The 20,049-nt window shown below is 37.0% G+C and overlaps 1 protein-coding gene across 6 annotated transcripts in view; it reads left to right on the plus strand.

Annotated features, from left to right (window-relative positions):
- Nucleotides 1-20,049, plus strand: part of Ccser2 (coiled-coil serine rich protein 2) — a 111,525-nt gene that overhangs the window by 78,303 nt on the left and 13,173 nt on the right. For 2 of the 6 annotated variants that reach the window (XM_050140705.1, XM_050140711.1), the window contains 3 exons: nucleotides 2,056-2,139; nucleotides 6,776-6,862; nucleotides 8,637-8,714. The exons of 1 other annotated variant lie outside the window; for it this stretch is intronic. In XM_050140705.1, coding sequence (XP_049996662.1) covers nucleotides 2,056-2,139; nucleotides 6,776-6,862; nucleotides 8,637-8,714 — 249 coding nt within the window. Of the gene's footprint in view, nucleotides 1-2,055; nucleotides 2,140-6,775; nucleotides 6,863-8,636; nucleotides 8,715-14,636; nucleotides 14,770-20,049 lie in introns of all 6 variants that reach the window. 3 more of the 6 variants (XM_050140708.1, XM_050140709.1, XM_050140706.1) reach the window with 3 other exon arrangements.

Raw genomic sequence — 20,049 nt, forward strand, 5'->3', positions numbered from 1 at the left:
ATTGACATTTTTCAAATTGACATTTGAAGTTTTTCATCTTGTTTAAGTTTTATAGTGAAACACACACCGTGTCTTTCCTAGAGCAGGGAAAGGTTTGGTAGGCTTCAGGCTACAAGCTCTGTATTGAAACTACAGTTCAGTTAGGTGCTCAGCAGAGGCAGTTGGAGCCTGCTGGATCTGCTTTTAGTTTCTTGGCTATCTTTTAAACTTTGTTAACCTGTTCAAGAACAATTGTGTTCTGGGTATACCTAGGAATTTAGATGCAATTTAATGGTTTTCTTGTTTTTTTGTTTTTGTTTTTTTAAATCCCTCGTCTTGGCTGAGCTCTCTGTTTTCTTTCACCTAGAAAACCAGGGATTGATTGATTGATTGACTGATTTTGCCCTCCTGCATACGTCCCACAACTATACTCACAGCCACTGCAAAACAGTATTGCTGTGTTTTTTCCTATTCTCTTGGGGGTTTTGTACAGTAAGCAGGAAGATATTTGGAAATAGGCTAAATTTTCAGAGCCTTTTTTTTTCTTAGATATACTTTTTTGTAAGAATTAACCCTGACACTTAATGTGTCATGTCATTAGAGATGGATTTATATTGAGATGTGTCTTGTAAAATTATCACTCCATTCTTACCTTCTTCCCTTTCTCTTTATTTTAAAACCATTTTCAAAATTTAATATTCTGGGGCTAAGGGGTCTGGTTCAGTCAGTCAAACACTTGTCTTGAAAACACAAAGCTGGGATCCTTGATCCCTAGTACCCATGCAAAATGTCAGGGTGTGGTGGCCCAGGGAAGGCAGAGTGAGCAGGCTATTCCTAGCCTAATTGATAAATTGCAAGTCAATGGAAGACTGCCTCAAAAGAAATGAATGTCCTTCCTGAGGTAGGCACATGTGCATCTCCCTCTCTTTCTCCCCCCCCCCCCCTCTCTCTCTCTCTCACACACACACACACACACACACAAATTCTGACAACTTTTGCTGTTACAGGATACTGCCTCTCAGGTCTTGGTGTCTGTAATAGCACTAGTAGAAATGTAGTTTATCCAGTGCTGAGGATCTGACAAATGCTTGCTAGTTTTAACTGCAATTTGTATTGCTTGTTAAGCTTTGCAAAATATACATTCTTCAGCCCACCGTGTAGATTCTGATTGTATAAGTATGATCTATAAAAAATAGCCTAAGTTTTCCCTTTCTGTATACAGACACTTCTTCCTCAGTTCAGGTAAGTCCATGGTCGTGTGAACTCTGAACACTTGTGACTGAGGAGGGTGATATTCTTGATGCTGTTAAAGTTGTGCTGTGCTCCTCCAGCTCAGTTCCTCAGCATCACCTCTGGTTCATTCTGCACTGCTTTATCTTTTTTGAGACTGTCTCTATGAATCATGGACTTTTTTTTATTAGTAAGTCAGTTCAGTAAAGACTAGAACTTAATTTACATTATGGTGTTTATAGACAAAATATTTGTTTTTTACATTTTTCTCTCCAAAGTATATTCTGTAGTTAGTAGAGTACTAAAGATGTACCCATCATAAGCTTGAACCTAGTATGTAAGTTTATATAGCACCACCTCAATAAGACATAGGTTTCCAGCTTCCTCTTATGTGTCCCTCAATGTTCCTCTCAGTAGCTTTGTCTATATCTGTCCTGATTTCCAGCACTGTATATCATTTGGCCTTTTTATTAGATGTCTTATGAAGAGTCATATGGTCTCATGTATCTAGTATTTAATCAAATGATTTTTGTGGCCAGGTTTTGATGAGTTTTAAAATACTATTTCTGAGTTGTTTATACTCTAAATCAAAGAAGATTCAATTGAATTTCCTGGTTTTTATTTTTTCTGAGTTAATTCTAAATGTCTTTAGGAATTTTTCCTATTGTCCTTTCCAAACTCTAACCATTCAGTGTTCTGCTGTTTCCTTGGTGTAGAGGTAAGAGGAACATCTGAAATTTTTTCTCTTGTTCTGTCCAGTGTTTGAGCTAGAGGCAGTTGTGGTTCAAGTGAATGCTGGAGATTTTCGTATTAATCTTTCATTTTTTTATCGTTCTTTCCTGGTAGCATGATGGAAGTGGATCATTGCATGATGTTGAGCTATCATTGCCATCCAGCCCAGAGCCAGAAGAAGGAGATCAGATATATAAGGTATGGCTAGGGAGTTATGCTGAAGATTTCCAAGTTTTTACTATAAAAGCAATATAGTGATAACATTTTAAGTTTTGAATAATAGAGGTATTAAGAATCTAGCGCTTTTAGCAGGTCATAGTGGCATATGCCTATAGATCTCATCAATCACTAGGCTGATTTGAAGTCTGCCTGTGCTACACAGTGGTGAACCCTTGAACAGGCCAGCTCTTTCAACGTTGTAAGATACTGCCACAAAAATGTCTGAGCTCATTGGCCAAATACTTGTTTAACATCTACAGGTTGTGAGTCAGATTAATCCCTACTACAGAAAACAGGTCAACCTAGAGCTTTGCATTCTGGGAAAACAATCAGGTTTCTCCAAATCTTTGCCACTGAATGAAACTAAAATGTTAGCCCTGTGAGGCTGTGGGACAGTGGTCTTGTACCCTGTAAATATTTGTCACTTGTATGGTTTAATAAAATGCTAATTGGCCAGTAGCCAGGCAGGAAGTATAGGCAGAACAACCAGAATAAGATCATTCTGGGAAGAGGAAAGGCTCAATCTGCAGGCGTTACCTAGACACAGACAAAGCGCAATGAGAATGCCTCACTGATAAAAGGTACCAGGCCACACGGCTAACACAGACAAGAATTTTGAATTAATGTAGGATATAATAGTTAATAAGAAGCCTGAGCAAATAGGCCAACCAGTTATAACTAATATAGGCCTCTATATGTTTCTTGGGACTGAATAGATGCAGGACCAGGCATGACAGAACCTCTGTCAACACTGTGATACTTAAATTTAAACTATCCCTTATCACTTGGAAAGTAATTTGCCCCCGTGTTGCTACTGTTGCTTATAACAGTGAATGATAATTCTCAAAATAAGGTTTCCAATAAAATTAGAATGGTAGGAGGTACTTCATATATTCATAGAATTGATGAAATATTCAGCTAATGTGTTTATCCTTTCTATGTTTGAAAATCTAATTATAGAATTTGTGCATGTTTTAATAATTAATGGAAATATTTATAACTCTTATGATCTGTAGATTTTAGTGGATTTTTACAACTATTTCTCAAACATACACAGAAATTCTTGATTCATTTAATATTTCCAAGATAAGGCATTTACATTTCATTTCCAAGCTGTAATTGCCCATGTTTGCTAGTCATTGCAATAACAGATAATCTCTGAACATTAGTGACCTAACTTAATTGCACATGGTCTGTATATCGGCTGAAATTCTGTTTCATTGGTCTTCAATGGAAGAGCCCAATTGAGTGATCCACTCTGTGGTATGACACAGCATTGTCATATGAAGGAAGAAGAACTTTGAGAAATTCTTAGGAATTCTGTGACAGATGCTGCTTCCACATGATTCAGGTGGCCTAGGCTAAAATACTGGACAGGGAAGCATAGGCTGCTTATAGGTGTCTGAGTAATTCACCAAGAACCAGACGAAATACGAAGCGATCATAATCCTAAGAATATAGCACAGTAGTCACATTGGACTGCTAATCTGCCTTTTCTGTTGGTGTCTACCTGTCATCGCTCAGTCACTTCCGGCTGTGGGTTTGTATGTGACTGGTAGTGAGGTAGTGTTCTACATCAGCAGATCTGCGGAAGATTGTGGCTTATTTAGAAAACCGTCTCATGATTGCAGTTTAAAACCAGTGATTTAGATGACCCCAGAGAGTATCTAAATTTTCTTCAGCTTTCTGACTGACATTTTTTCTCACAGATTAAACATTTTCTTAGATTTTGTAGAAAGAATTAATTTTGAGACAAGGCCTTCTGTAGTCCAGGATGCTGTGTAGCGTGTTGTGTTGCTGATGCTAGCCTTGAACTCCAGATCTTTCTGCTCTTACCTGTGAATTACAAGGATGCACCACTACACCAGCTCAAGAATTTGCTGTGAAGAGACAAAACTAATTTCAGCTTTTTACATTGCTCTGTTATCCCTGTTTCTCATTTCTAATTTGTCCATATGTTTAGTATTACATGATAGATACATTAACAATTGACATTAATTCACGTCCCTATTGCCTTTGTGTCTAGGTTAATCATTTATCGCTTACATATTATTTAAGCTGGGATACAGAAGTTTATTGTGTCCTGTATTCTCCATTTCTTCTGATTCATAACCATTTTTTATGTCACTTAAGCTAAAACACAGATTTGGGATCTTCCACTTGATGTAAATTATCAGCTCTCCTCAAGGCTGTGATCTCTTTATTGGTTCAGGCTTCTGTTCTCATCTGGAGTATCACAATGCCTTGGATGCAGTTCCTAGCCTAGTTTGTCATTGTTAAAGTTTTCCTCTAAACTCTCCAAGCTATCTCAAGTTCGAATCTATTATCCCCTGGCTAAGGCCATGCTTGCCAACTGTGGTCCTCTCTGATGGTGGCCATTGCCCAATTTCTTAGCTAAAATTACTTCTTATTTTTTACTACAGCATGTGTGTGGCAGAACCACTGTATGTAGTTCTCTGAGTGTGCGATGCTTGTTCTCACTTTTATTGTGTGATACTTTAAGTATTATTTGGGAACCAATGTTTACAATATTTCTACCTTCAGACTTTCTACTCATTTTCTAGACCTTCTTGGAGTCTATTTCCTGACAAGCATATTTTTTCCTGTTTTTTTAGTTAGGGTTTCTATTGCTGTGATGAAAACACCATGACCAAAAAGCAAGTTGGGGAGGAAATGGTTTATTTGGCTTACACTTCAGCATTGCTGTTCATCACTGAAGGAAGTCAGGGCAAGAACTCAAACAGGGCAGGATTTTGGAGGCAGGAGCTGATGCAGAGGCCGTGGAGGGGAGCTGCTTACTGACTTGTTTCCCAAGACTTGCTCAGCCTACCTTCTTATAGAACCAAGGACCAGCAGCCCAGAAATGGCACCACCCACAATGGGCTGGGCCCTCCCCCACGGATCACTCAGTGAGAAAATGCCTTACAGCATCAGGGAGGCATTTCCTTGCCTGAGGCTCCTTCCTCTGATGATTCTAGCTGTGTCCAGTTGACACACAGAACTGCTCAGTATACCTGTGATGTAAAGTGTCAGTCTATAGAGTAGTGCCTATTGTCCTGCTGTGTACCTTGCCTGAATGTCACCACCTGGGACATATTTTCTTTATCACTGTAGAAACCAGTCATATCTACATAAATAGTGGTTGCACAGTGTCCCATCAAGTTGTGTGTCATGTTTCATTTGGAAAACAAATTGTTAACTTGTAAATGTCCAAACAGTACCTTGACTGCTAGGTCTGATACACCAGTTTTGAATAATTTTAATTAGATTGGATATGTTAACTGCTCATCAGTGACTGTAAAACAGTGCTTAGTATTTTCTGTTTCAACGACAGTTGCCATTTACATGCTAGTGAGATTTAGCAGGCTTTTTTGTTGGGACTTTGAATGTGGTCTCATACTGCCCTTGATGTATAGTAAATTCTTCATCATGTGTTGGTGATATATATATATATATATATATATATATATATATATATATAGTTTAGGATTTTGTATAATGAGATATATACATCAAATTCTAGTGCCTTTATTTTCTTACAGTGTAGAAATGTGTCCTTAGTATATTCATGTATCTTTCCTGTACTCTATATTTTTCTTCTTGGCTTATGGGTTTTTTCTTCCTAAACTATCTTCAAGTCAGCTTTTTTAGTCTTTCCTAATTAACCTGTGGTTTTCCCTGTTGTTTGAATGACTTATGTCATATCCCAAAAAACCTTTGTTTAATGTTTATTTGTGATCTTTTATTAAAATAGTTGCATTTAAAAATTAAAAAGTACAATTTCTTATATGTATGTTATTTATTTTAATTTATCCACCCTAAATTTGTTTGTGTCTGAAGGAAGTGACATATTTTGCTTAGTAACAATGCAAAATCATTATTTATTTACCTGTTTTTGTTCTAGAAAACTCCACAAAAATATACATTCTAATTTTTATAGTACTTCCTCAGTATATGTATATGTGTGGATAATTAAGTAGTAGAACACACTAAGGATAGGTTAACAGTACTTGCCATTTTGGAAATGTCATCAGAATATTGTTTAGCTCAACAAGGGCTTCCACGTTATAGTATTGAATATGTCTGGATAATGAATTTGGTCGGTGCTTTTCACTTTAGTTTGGTCAGTGCTTGTCAGGAAAGTGGCTCATTGCAGAACACTCCCTGGTACTTATCTGGCATATTTATTTGTTGCTGAGTTCTGAGCCAATCTGAAATTTATGCTGTCATTAATTATAACATTCGCTTTGTCTGCCCTACACTTGATATTTTCTGACAGGCTGCTTGTAAGTGTTCCTTGAAATTTTAGTGGAAGTTAGTTTTGCATGGTGATTTCCTTTACTATATGACCTTTTTATTATGTTAAAGCAAATGAATAATAGCATATATCTCTGTGTAGCCAAGATCAGCATAAATGCTAATTCAAACGAGAATATGACTGTTACTTCCATTTTGCCCATTGTTTGCATGTCATTTGCCATTAGATCATGAAATCTTTCTAAAATTTTAGTAGTTTTCCTCTTAGATGAACAAATAATCCATTCATTATTTAACTTCATTGACTTTATTCTTCTCATTTGAATATTTTATGTAACAGTATTTTTTCATATTTCAGAACGAAGATTTATTAAATGAAATAAAACAACTTAAAGAGGAAATAAAGAAAAAAGATGAAAAAATCCAACTATTAGAGCATCGACTTGTAAGTATTACAAAATGGACTGTAAACAGGCTTTTCATGGGGGAGTTGTGTTTGCTTTTAAGACTGGGCAGAAGAAGAGCTTGCTTCTGTTCTGGCTTTCAGAGTTTCATGTAGTGTGTGTTTAGAGTACATGTGTTCCACTTAAAGGATGGGATGGAACCTTGATATGAAATGTAAAGTATTCATTTGAATGATTCTGTGTTGGTTCATTATCAATGGCCTCTTTTGTGAGGATTTAAAATTCTCCATCTTATTTACTTTTGCTTATTGGTGCAAAGTAAATGCCTTTTTTTCAGACATGTTTTGAGAAACAGTACCTGGGACTTTTCTCTTTGTAAGTAGAGTGACACTAAGTGCTTGGCCTTGAGTCTTGTGTTATATTGAAAGGGATTCTAGGGAAATGCTTCATCTCTGTGAATGATAATAAGTGATTCCTCAGAGTTAGGGTTGACTGACTTTTCATATAATTGTTATGATTTCAAATGTTCATGAGAAAACTTTATATAGTACCTCGAATTCAGTTATTGGACAGTTTGTAATAATTAAAAGGCTAGGCTAAAATGAACATACTGGATAAAATCAAAAATTAAAGGAATATCTATTCAAAATCAAACAACATTAACAGCAAATTCAGCTTTATAAAATATACTTTGATTGCGAATGTCAAGGATATAGTCTAGTGAACTCTGAGCCATTAAGGTCATATTACAGGCATCCAACTCAGAAATGATAGGAGAAGACAAATCAGGTGTGGTTAAAGAGGGTCAAAGGCAGTTGATAGGAATTGTGTAGAGAATTTATTTTCAACTGATAGTGTTCAGTACGGTAAAGATCATCAAAGAGGCTTTGTAGCATCGCACTGAGGAACAGACAGACACAGTATGTGGGCTCTTTGTATTTAATGCCCAGTAGAGTTCTGTCATAGAGCCATCTAAGAAAGTCTTTAGTGCCTGCTGCTGGACCCTTGCACTGGATGGAGAGTTAGAAACAGACATACTCTTCCTTATAAAGCACCATCACCAAGCAAGTGCAGCGCCATCAAAGTCCATCTGCATTTACTTTCAGAGCATGGGCGAGGGGCTGTTAAAAGGAGCGCGGGTGAGCCCAAAGCACTCAGCCACTAGGAATTCTCATCCTGTAGCTGCATAGATGGAGTTCTCCCGCACCACAGAACATAAACTCTGGCACTCCCTAAGATCACAGGGCCACAGTCATTAGGGGAGAAGTAGATATAGCTGGCTGGAGGGCACAGGAAAGAGTGACTAGAGTCTCAGGTGAATTATTGAATCCTTTACCCCACCTTACGAAAGAAGGTCATCAGGCCTAATCTTGCAAGTAGTCACATCTGATGAATGTCACGGCAGTTAGGGTGGAGGGCAATACTTTACAACAGGATCAAAATAAATCAGAGAAGAGATATAATTTTTCAAAAGTATTTTTTATGCCTTTATTTGCTGCATATATTCTATATTTAAGTGATATATATATTTTTTATATGCATGAAATTATACATACTGAGTTTTTTAGACAGTTTAAAAGATTGTCAAGAGAAATATTGTAGTTCTCTGGCTTTATCTCAAATCTAGTCCCTGAAAAAGAGAAGACAACTGAATACACCTTGATGTTTGATGTAGGCATGTCTGTCATGGAAGGAGCCAGAACTGCATTGCACTGTGCAGCTTGGTGATACGGCTTGTTCTTAACACAGCCTCTAACTGCCTGTATGTGTAGAATAAAACCATTTTAAACATCTGTGGTTTTGTTCTGTCACTAGAACTGTCACCAGAAATCTAAAGAGGAAAAGTGTACATATGCTGATAAATACACCCAGACGCCCTGGAGAAGACTCCCTGTAAGTCACCTGTTCTGGCTTTTGTCCTTTGCTATTTTATTGTGTTGCTTTGATTTTTTTAACCTAACCACTAATAATTTTGAACCTGCCATAGCTATGGTTTTTTTTTTTTAGATGAGCTGCTTGTCCCTCGTCTCCTGGGTGTTATGTGCTTTCCATAGCTGCTCTTTTGTGCGCTATACAAGTGAATGTGCTTGTAGTAGCTTTTCCATTCTGCATATTGTGGCCCATCTTATTTAAGTGTCTACTCTTTTCTCATTGCATGTTTTTGTGGGAGTAGTAATAACGTGGTCCCACTTGTACATTATGTCTCACTTTGAAGGTGTATGATGTAGTATATTCCTTTTTGTGCTGAAACTTTTCCAAATAGGTTTTATTATTATAATTACAAACTGTTCAGGAAATTAGGAAATATTAATCTGTGAAAACATAGTTAGGGTATGACTTATTTGAAACAATAGGAAATAACCATCTAAATATTGTTTGTTGTGTTTGAAAGTGTTATGTATCAAAATATATTTAGTGCTAAAAGTACCGTATTATTCACTCTGAGTACCTGAAACTCACTTTAGAATATCAGTCGTTATCCCATTATATGGAGTAGGTAATAGGCTCCTGTTAATAAGAGAATGCTGGGTACACTTTGAGATTCCTTTTGTGTTCTAAATTGCAGCAGAATCCCAGTAATACAAATGAATAGAAAATAGGTTAATATAGTCAGTTCAACTTAGATTTTATAAAATTTTTACTTTGTTTCTTTCCATATAATGTGTAATTGTCTTCTCTGTATGTGGGATGATATGATGATAGAAATTAGCTTGTTTAAAGATCTTTCACTGTGGTTCTTGGAGGAAGAGTGAGGAATGAGAAAAGGAAATGCACAGATAAATGCAAGCTCACTGGTTCCTAAATAGCTGAGGGAACTACCGACTCACTAATATAAACCAGGGCAAGTTCTCTGGAGTGTGGAGGATATGGAAGGTCTGGGCAAATCAAGAGCTTAGCTTGGTGAAGGATGGTAAAGGTAGGACTCAAAGCAAATGAAATACTTAGGCAAAGATAACCTAATTCAACTTTGATGTTAAAGGGTGTAGAAAAGTATTATGCCCAGCACCTCTACATGGGCATTTGATCTTTCCATGGTCTCCAATATTTCCACAGAGTGTTTGTTTTTTTTTTTAAATTTATTTCTTTATTATACATACAGTGTTCTGTTTTCATGTATGCCTGCACGCCAGAAGAGGGCGCCAGATCTCATTACAGATTGCGAGCCACCATGTGGGTGCTGGGAATTGAACTCAGGACCTCTGGAAGAGCAGCCTGTTCTCTTAACCACTGAGACATCTCTCCAGCCCCCAAGTGTTTGTAATTTTAAACATCCTTGATTAGCTTTGCTGTTAAGTATAAGAAGCTTCACTTTGTATCTTTATGGAAGTCCTTAAACTGCATAAGCACCCTGGCTCCCCTAACCTCATTGCTTTGGAAACAGAATATTAACCTGCCTCCTTACTCTGGATAAAAGGAACTGGTGCAGAACCTACTCAGTACAACCCCGAGTTAATTTTTTACAGTGATCTTGGGGGAAGTAAAGGTCAGGTGTTTAACCAAGTACTATCAAAAGCTCAGACTTCAGCTTTCTCCATTATTATTTTTTAACAGTTATCACCTGGCCACATCATTCCTTTGTTTCATAGATAGAAATAAAAATTAAGGAATATTAAATGGCCTACACAGTTTTTATAGTAAAGAAATGGCTGAGACAGGACTATAACTTAAGACTCCTGACTACTGGTCATTGGTTCCTTACCCCAAAGCACACTGAACAGCCATGCAGGATGAGAGGTTTTGAAGATTAGAATGGAAGGAATGAAATGTCTCTAAGTACAGAACAGCTGGTGAAGGCAGAGGTAGGAGAGGGCTTGGCAGTATTAAGTTCACAGGAGGGTGTGGCATAGATGTGTACTGAGGAAAGCAGTGAAGTTAGTGTGAGAGCTCATGTAAGTACAAGTCAGAAAATGTAATCTGTGAATAATGTAGTTTAATGAAGTTTCACTCAATGAGTAAATAAATGCTTGCTTATTTACTTCAATAATACTTAAGTATAAAGTTAGTAACAAATTTACCCTGTGATCTTTTCCTGTGCTCAATGGATTGCACTTGAAATGCGTTATGTTGGAAATAGTTCCTGTAATTATAGTGCTTTTCTTTTCATTCAAAAAGTATATGTTGTTCCAGATATTTATTTATTTTTATTTATTTATTAAAGATTTCTGTCTCTTCCCCACCGCTGCCTCCCCTTTCCCTCCCCCTCCCCCAGTCAAGTGCCCCTCCCTCGTCAGCCAGATGTTCTTTTTAAAGGAGGAGTCTAGCTTATTTAGACAGGCATAGGTGATACAGATGTGGGAGTGCAGCACAGTCCTTGTTTGACAATCTGTAGGTTTTTTAGGCAGAAAATTTAAAAATGAAAAGGTCAGTTAAATATTCTAGTATTAGTAAAATTTTAAAAATTAAAGCCTTTGAGAAGGTTGCAGATTATGATCTGTCTTTTCATATTTTCTCCTAACATCTTGGGACATTGCAGTGCTTTTGATGTTCTACAGTCATTTGATTATAGCATCTACATGGGCTTTCTGTGAGAATTCCATTTGAACATTATCCAGACATGAAGAAATCTGAGTGCAGTGAAAGTTGGGAAAGGATAGTGCCTGAGAGACTAACTGACTGGGGTTTGTTTGAAGCTATTTAGGAGGTGGAAAGAAATGGGGAGGTAATAGACGGACACCTCAGTAGATGGCTACCAGTGACAGCAGAATGGAGGAAACGCTAACATTTTGAAGCCAACATGAATTTCCTCTGGAGATTTGTCTGAGTGGGATTGGGCATCTAATGGCTACAAGTAGGATATCAGAAATAGAGAACGCACAAGAAATAATAAGCAAAGAAGGAGAGGAGCGAAAAAGGAAAGCACAAGATAGATGCCCGTGTGCTTATTCTTCTGTGCCAAGCTCTGTTCGCTGAGTGTGTACAAAGACAGCATCAACCTGCCAGGTTCCTGCTTACTGTGGTGGAACAGTAGACTTAGATGCCAGCACTCTCCTTTCCCTGCACACAAGGAAGCTAAAACTGAGAAGCAACTCATTCAGATACTTGGCATGACTCAGGAATGCTGTGGGAGAGAAACCAAAGTTCATTTTATTTTGTTTTTGTTTGAGACATGGTTTCACTACTTAGCCCTGCTGCCTGATGTAGACGGGGTGACCTTGGACTTGATAGAGTTCCACATACCTCTGTTTCCTAAATTTGGAAATTAAAGGGTTGCAGCACCAAACATGGCCAAAAGCTCATTTATATGGTATAGAGCCAGCTGTGGTTGGTACAGTCCAGTTGATCCCGGTGCTTGTAGGCTGACGGGAAAGGATGGCTACAGTTGCAAAGCCAGGCTGTGTGTTTAGCAGACTGTGTTGCTCTTTTTAAAGACAGCTCTACTGATCATGCACTAGCCTCTTCTTAAGAGCAGCATTGTTTAATACTTAATAGCAATAAAAGAAAAAGACACCATGAACGTGAGAATAATTGAACATATGGAGCGAGTTAGTAGAAGGAGAGAAATGATGTGGTTATCTTTAATTTAAAAAATTGCAAAAATAATTTGGGTAAAAAAAAAACATGGGACAGAGACTGAATTCTATTCTTCTGGAAACTTCTAATATTGTTTTAAAGGCATTTAATGATAGAAAGTCATTTGCACATTAAATTCCAAAATTCCCGGGACATAATTCTTTTTACCAACCAGCATTTGTTTAAACACTTTAATTTAAATAATTAAAAAAAATTAACCTCCAATGTCCGTCACACAACAGAGAAGGTCTAAAGGATCTATGTGTCCTGTCACATAATCAGCTAACCTGATTTACTGTCAACCAAGTGTGGGAATCCAGACTGTTATGTTGCATGGAAAGGCTTGTACATGTTACAACTTCTTCACAGTTGGACCTAATTCTACTTTTCTCTTTTGGATTAATAGCTGGCTGTTACACATGAGACAGACATGGCAAAAAAGATCGGGCATACATTTCAGAATGTTCTATTGGAGTTATTTCTAATACCGAATGACAGTTTATATTATTGCATATAATAGAGACATATATAACATATCAGAACACAAAGAGGAATATGGTGCCCTCAGCAGTCACTTCTCTGAGAAGTAGGTGCGTGTGCTGTCGACTTACTGAGTCAAGCTTTCCCTTTACATTTTTGTAAAATTAGAAAACTACCAAAGTTGCATCACAAAAAGCATATCAAATGTATGTGACTTCTAAAAGTTAATGTTTATTAAGTTGTGTAGTTTTACTAGCAAGAAACCTGTTTCTTTTTCCTTGGCCTGGGAAATAGTATATCAAAGTAACTAAAACAACAGGGTCTTTCATAGATTTGTCTTTTGAGTAAACTGTCTCATGTGCTTTCCTGATCAGAGCCTGGGCAGCAGCACTGGTTAATATTTCTGCAGGACTGTCCTAACTTTACACTCCGATTTGCCACCTTCCTGCCCCCTGAGAGGTGCCATATTACAACTCAGATATTTATGTGTATATTTGGAGATAGATAATCAAGGAGAATTAGAGGGTTTATTTCTTTGCCAAGGAGTCTTATTAATTTATTTCTTGTTGTATTTATATTTGTCATTCACATAGGTTGGTGTATGTGTGAAGATACACACACATATCAATATTTGAACAAGTAACATTTGTGAGGTGTCACACAATTGCTTTTGTATGGTATAATATTAATCATTTTTATATATTGAGTTGTGAATATAGGATGTATCAACTAGATTGATAAACACTGGCAGGAGCCACCTCTGCCTTTGAGACATCACATTCAGACAGGCAAAAGTCTTCACACAAGAATTGATTGTTTATGTCTTATGCGGTTCTTTTACAACAGTTGTGTTTTGCATTTTGTATTTAGATATAAAATCAGTAACTCAGTGGAACTGTTTTTCAAGGACAATACAAATTATACCTGCTATTATAGCTATCTACTAATTAGTCTGTTTATAAATGTCTGGCATTCAATTTGGGTTTATACCAGGCCTATGGAAGATACTTTTGAAACTTTTAGAATATTTGTTGGAAGAAACAGTGTTTGTTGTGGTGCAATAGAAAACAAAAGATACAGCACCAAAATTGCTAGTACCAAAACCATTTCATTTGTGTTTTGTAGTTTTATCTGTTGATAGGTTTTTGTTTGGCTACAGTGGAGAGTTGAGGCAAAATGTGCTTTTGACTCTGTGATGTTCAACGTCTGACATACAGAAGCCTTCCAATTTTGATAAACCATGATTAAGTTAAATAAAGGAGCTATTAGTTATCCATATTAAAGAGTATGCATCCCCTATGGTTTGCATGTCACACTTTGTAAGACTTTATTGTCACAATATACTAATTATTTCTAACCATAGCTTTATTTTATGTTCTGATCTTTTGAAAATCTATGACTTGAAAATAAATAAAGGTTTTTGTTTGGTAATGTTTGATCTCCTGATTCATAAATTAATGTTTTCTGTATATCAGTACATCCTTTATACATTAATTTATCCTCCCTTTTATAATTCTTGTTATGAAAAATAAATAGTAGATAATTTGATACTTTAAAAGATATATGATGATGGAGTTACTGCCTACCAGAAAGGCTTATTTGTGTGTTGATTACAAAGAATAGAATGATATTTTCTGTCCAAATATTTGACAACTAGATTTTGAATTCTGATGTGTTAATAATTTGAGCTGCCTGTACGTTAAAAATGAAATGTAATTCTAATTAACACTGTTGCTTTGTTATTTGAAGCGAAAACAAATGTATCATTGGTTTCTCTGGTTCCCTTCTTTATTATGCCTCCCTACCCCATCTCTTTCTGCACAGGGTGGGTATTCTGCTCCCTCCTTCTCTCCTTGGCAGGGCTCATTCCAGGGGATGCCACGGACTGTTCCACCGCACCGCAGACAGAGTGAGTCTGTGTCTCTCACTCCCATCCTGCTCTGGCTTCCCCTTCATGGTATTTCCCGTCTGCATGACCTGTCCTTCCCAAGTACCTTCTTTTCCCTCCTGAGCTATCTGCAGGCACCTGCTAGGGAGCACTCCCTCTGGTCTGCTCTCTTAACACTTCTTTGACGCATGCAAACAAACCTCCACTTATGCCCTGAAAGCTGTCAGAGGTTAATTTCACCTTAACACTGTTGAAACCTTCTGCTGGTGACCCTAGACCTACTGACATGCATCTGTCTTTAATTAGATCTTATCAAGATCATGAAAGATGTGAATGAAATTGTTTTTTACTTACTTATTTATAAAATGGGCACATTATCCACACATTTGATGGACAGATGCATACTGTTTAGGGATCAGGCTTACTAGACCATTGCACACTTCTTTAAATATTTCCTAATCAAAGGCTTTGATTGTATTTAACTGCCTTCTAAAAATCGTTTAAAAATTTTCAAGCCCCCCCCCATTTTTTAACCACTAATATGTCTTTATAATTTGTTAGCTGCTTCACAGCACAGAAGCAATGACTTCGAATATGCATGTTTACTAACATTTAATGACTCAGTTATCACTAGACCTTCCTCACATGTTGACTGCGTTAGATTGTGTATTTAAGTGTACCTGGTAAGTTGGCTGTATTTTATCTTTTTTGAAAAGTCACATCCTCCCCCAAAAAGTTATTATTAATGTAAAATAGTCATCAGAGTTAGTTCTATACCTCCTCCATGGATTTATTCTAATTGTGATTCATACCATTTTTTTCACTAATTTTCCTTATGTGAAATATCATAAGTCCAAAGGGGATTTTTATCTAAGGATATAAAATTCATTTTTTTAAAAATTGTCTTGTAAATAATTAACATGAGTTCTAGATAAGACAGGTGTTGCATTAGGAGCGGCGATACAAGACCCACCTCCATCAGACAGGGTTTGGTTGGTGCCTCTCCTTTCCTTCCGTGATTTTTGTTTTGATGAAAAATAAAGAGTCTGTAGAGCCTGTGGACTATAACAGGTAATTCTGCAGCTGTTTCTCTTGTATGGAGCAGAGAAGAGGAATAATGTGGTACTGTCTTCTCTGTTTCACTTCTAGAGACGCTGCATCCATTTCTTCTGTTTAAAACCCATAGCATATGGGGAACCACGCAGAATTGCTAGTGATAATAGGAAAATGATTAGTAAGTGATGGATTCTGAGGCTTGTCCTCATTAGCTAGCAGTGCTTGACGGTTTTATCTCTTATTAGCTCACCTGCCTCTGTGCCCACTGAAGGCCCCCTTTATCTCCTCCCCTCCCACGTGTTCCCTTGTCATCTCTCCACTACTGCAATATGAAATTGAAGTAAGGTTAAGTATCCTGTATTGCAAATGGAGCTTTTTTAAAAAGTATATTTTTAAATCATGTATCTGGAATTATCCCTCTTGCTAATTTAACTGGAATAGTTCTAGAGTCTTAACCTTTCCTCTGGCCACAGCCTTCTGTTGGCAGTTTTTCTTCTTCCTCATGGATTCAGTGCTGTTAGGTTCTGATTGTGTGCTGCAGTGTTTTGATCAAAACTGATTATTGATTTTTCTAGGTCAAACCTCTTTTTGCATCTCCAGATTAGGAAAAAAAGTAGGGATCAGTTGTATGCCTTAATCCTAGCCACTCAGGGATGGGTGGATGTGTCTTTCTCTAGAGATGCTCATAGGAGTCTTGTTGAACCAGAGCTCCAGGGTTGTTCCACATCCTTCAGCAACCCTCACTGAGTTTAAGAGGTTCTTCTGGAAGAGATATATGTTTTAACAATGCACTGTCTGAGAGTCACCTGTGGATAGATGATGCAGTGTGGTAACAAAGCTTATTTTTATACCCCTCCCCCATTTGTGTAATGAAGTAAGGCCATCAAATCATAGGAATGAATCCAGTGATTTTACAGAGAGTGTAAGAATAGCGCTTTTTTTTTTTTTTTTTTTTTTTTTTTTTTTGGCCTGGGCCATGGTGACTCACAATCCCAGCACTCAGGAGGCAGAAGCTGGCAGATCTCTGTGAGTTTGAGGTCAGGCAGTTCCAGGACAGGATCCAAACCCATACAGAAAAATCCTGTCTTAAAAAGGCAAAACAACAACAACAAAAATAGATTTTTTTTTTTTGGTATACTAAATGAACATTCCACCAGATAATGCCTGTTTATACATATTAGTGTGTGGTTCCCAGCACTCAATTTTTATAGAGTTGATTATAAATAATAGAAGGGAGTTACGAAGTTTCTCTTTCATTATAATGTTTCATTTAAAAAGTTCTTTCTGATGCCTACACGAGCGTTGACTAGGGTGCACTGTGTTGATCATCAGTGCAAAGGTCAGGAGTTGTGGCTGAGCCATCAGTAATGGCGGTCTGGTTTGATTGTAAGAGTAGATAGTCCAGTGATGATAGCCTGTCCTAAGCTTGTAGAGTGTGTAACCCAGGCCATTTCACAAAGCTGCACTGGCCAGAAATCACCTTGCTAAATTTAAAAATAACTTTAGGAAATGGTGGTAAGTATAGAAGTTCTTGACTTTTACATGATTTTCTTTGAAAATATTTATATTTTTGTGAAAATTTTTATTATAAAAATGAATACTGATGTTTACTTTGTGCTGTTTTTCTTCTGATTTCCATGAAAATTTTTACAGGCTAGCAGAGAATAGTTTCTGTTTAGGTATATGGAGACCTTCCTGTTTTCAGTGGAGACTTGGTTCACTGGCAGTGGTCACTGCTTCTACTCTCATGTCCACCTGCAGTGGATTGAGTGATGAGTGACCTGAGGCACAGTAAGAATTGCTTCTTGCACATAGAGGAGTCTATTGCCACACTTGGTGCCTCAAAATCATATTTAAGAACAACATCCATTTGTTGCTACACCTAACATCCCTTTCAGAATTTTCTCTTGGTTATGTTACGTGAAAGAACTTAGAAATTCTCTGTGTCTCTGACTTCTCTGTGAAACATCTTAGATAGGAAGGAAAGGAAGCAGACTATATGAAGTACATCTTCATCTGTCCCATCCATCTAGCAATTTCTGGATGTGTTGCTTGATGTCTAAATTTATATTCTAATAATAATTATATTTACCTGAATTACATTGAAATCACAGAATTTATAGTTTTTGTTTTTTCCTTTTATTGTGTAACCTTCAGGTAACACTTAACATAATTTTGAAAAGTGATGATAAATTTATTTTGCATCCCAGCCCAGTATATATTTATTGGATGAAAGCACATATTCAGTCAGAAGATTTTTTTTTTTATTTTTGGTTTTTTGAGACAGGGTCAGTCAGAAGATTCTTAAATAGTACTTTCTTTTAGAACATAGTATAATCATTTTTTTCTGTAGTGACTTAATTTTTTTTCTAAAAATGTTAGCAGCTTGCGATAGCGAAGTCCCTAAATATGTCTTCCATATAAGTCTGAGTGAATATTGGGTTAATATACCAACTTTAAATATGGAGACTTAAAAACCTGCGACAGGAGCTGGGAACGCGATTTAGCAGCTAAGACACTTAAGCATGAGGACCTGAGTTCTGAGACTGAGAAACCCTTGTAAATATTGGTGGGTCTGCTGGTCCTCCTTCAATTCCAGCCTTAGAAAGAGTACACAGGGGTCCACAGAGCAACCTACTTAGCAGACTAGCAATATAAATGAGCTTGGGATTTGGCTGAGAGACTTTGCCTCAATGAATTACGTGGAAAAATGACCAGGAATGATTCCTGGCATCAACCCTGAGCATCATATGCACAGGCAAAAACATGCATATACAAATATGTACACACCACATGTGAAAAATAAGAAGAAAAACAGAGCTTGGGTAGCTTTGTATAAATTTTATGTCATCATAGAAAATATTTTTTACAGAAATATCTTTATCATTTTAAGTGTTTTCCTCTAAGGATTACACCCATTTGCCAGGAATGCTTTCTGTTGAAGATGCTGAGACTTGGGCAAGAGCCATTCCTAAGTTCAGCCAGATAATGATCATTCGGCGTCCCCGCCTCACCTGCTGTTAACCTGCTTATTTTCACCAGCCTGCTCACTATTAGAGTTGTCATTTGACTCAGGAATTACTATCTAATTAAACATTGCACTTTGGAAAGTATGTCTAAAAATATTTTGAAAATTTTATGTATAGTTTATAAATATAGCCATATATTTAAGAAAAAGATAGAATTGAATATGTAAGCATCTTTCTTGAATTATCACTTGATCTCCAGAGCTATTATCCTAATTTTATAGTCAAAGATATAAATCACTAAATCAGAGAAACCCTGTCTTGAAAAACAAACAGACAAATCAATAAATCAGAGTGATATAGTAATTTGGCCAGGCAGAGCCTACATCTTGCAGTTTATTGGAGATGACCTTTTCTTTAAAATTTAAAATTTCCTCTGGCACAATATAGTGAAACATTATAGAGAAGCTAAAAGAACTAAAATAATTTTATGTGTTTCCTTCAAGTCTTTCATAAAATAAGGATCTTTTGTAGTTCTAGACATTTTTGAATCATGTAAACATTTTTCCCATAGTTGCTATAACTTGAAACCACTCTTTTTGTGGCAATGAATTATCTATCACTTGGGTGCAGTTTCTGATGAAATGTTTGTCTTCTAGTTCTTGTAAAGTACTGCAGTGCAGCTTATCCTTGTGTATAACCCATGCCAGCACCTCCTCAGGCAGCGCTCTGGAAGGACATCATTTACTAAAGCCTCTGCACTCACTAGGAGCAATTACTATTCCAGACATGCTGCTAGGTTTGATTTACATAGCCCAATCTGACTGACTCCAAGATGTGACTTTGATCAATTGTATATGCATTGTTGCTTCAGCTGTTGTGTTCTTATGAGCAATTTGCTTTGGGAGTGACTTTTCATAAAAATAAAATATTTTGATTACCATGGAAACTAGGATAATTTGTAGAAACTGAACTAAGTCAATTGTATATTAAGCCATTTTTCTGTAATATTATACATACATATATTTTGCAGTCAATTTCAGATGCTATCTAGCATAGTTGTTTTTTGGTTAATGAGAAATGTGCACCTAACTCATGGTCTAGTATGACTTTCCAGAAGCCTAGACACGTGTTAGTTTCTGTCAGCACCTGCAGTTGTGGCAGGTGCAGCAATTAGTGTTTGCTGTCTGAAGCGTTTTGTGGCGCCTGCTCTGCAGATGGTGGGAGTGTTTCTTAAGCCAGCTGCTGCTGCTGAGGCATTGCACTTGCACGCCCTATCCTATTGGTTGCACCAGTGGAACTGTATTATTGTTAAGCAGTTTAGAAG

The sequence above is a fragment of the Alexandromys fortis genome, unplaced genomic scaffold (genome assembly GCF_014885135.2).
Source record: "Alexandromys fortis isolate MF-2015 unplaced genomic scaffold, M_Fortis_MF-2015_v1.1 scaffold_46, whole genome shotgun sequence".
NCBI lineage: Eukaryota > Metazoa > Chordata > Mammalia > Rodentia > Cricetidae > Alexandromys > Alexandromys fortis.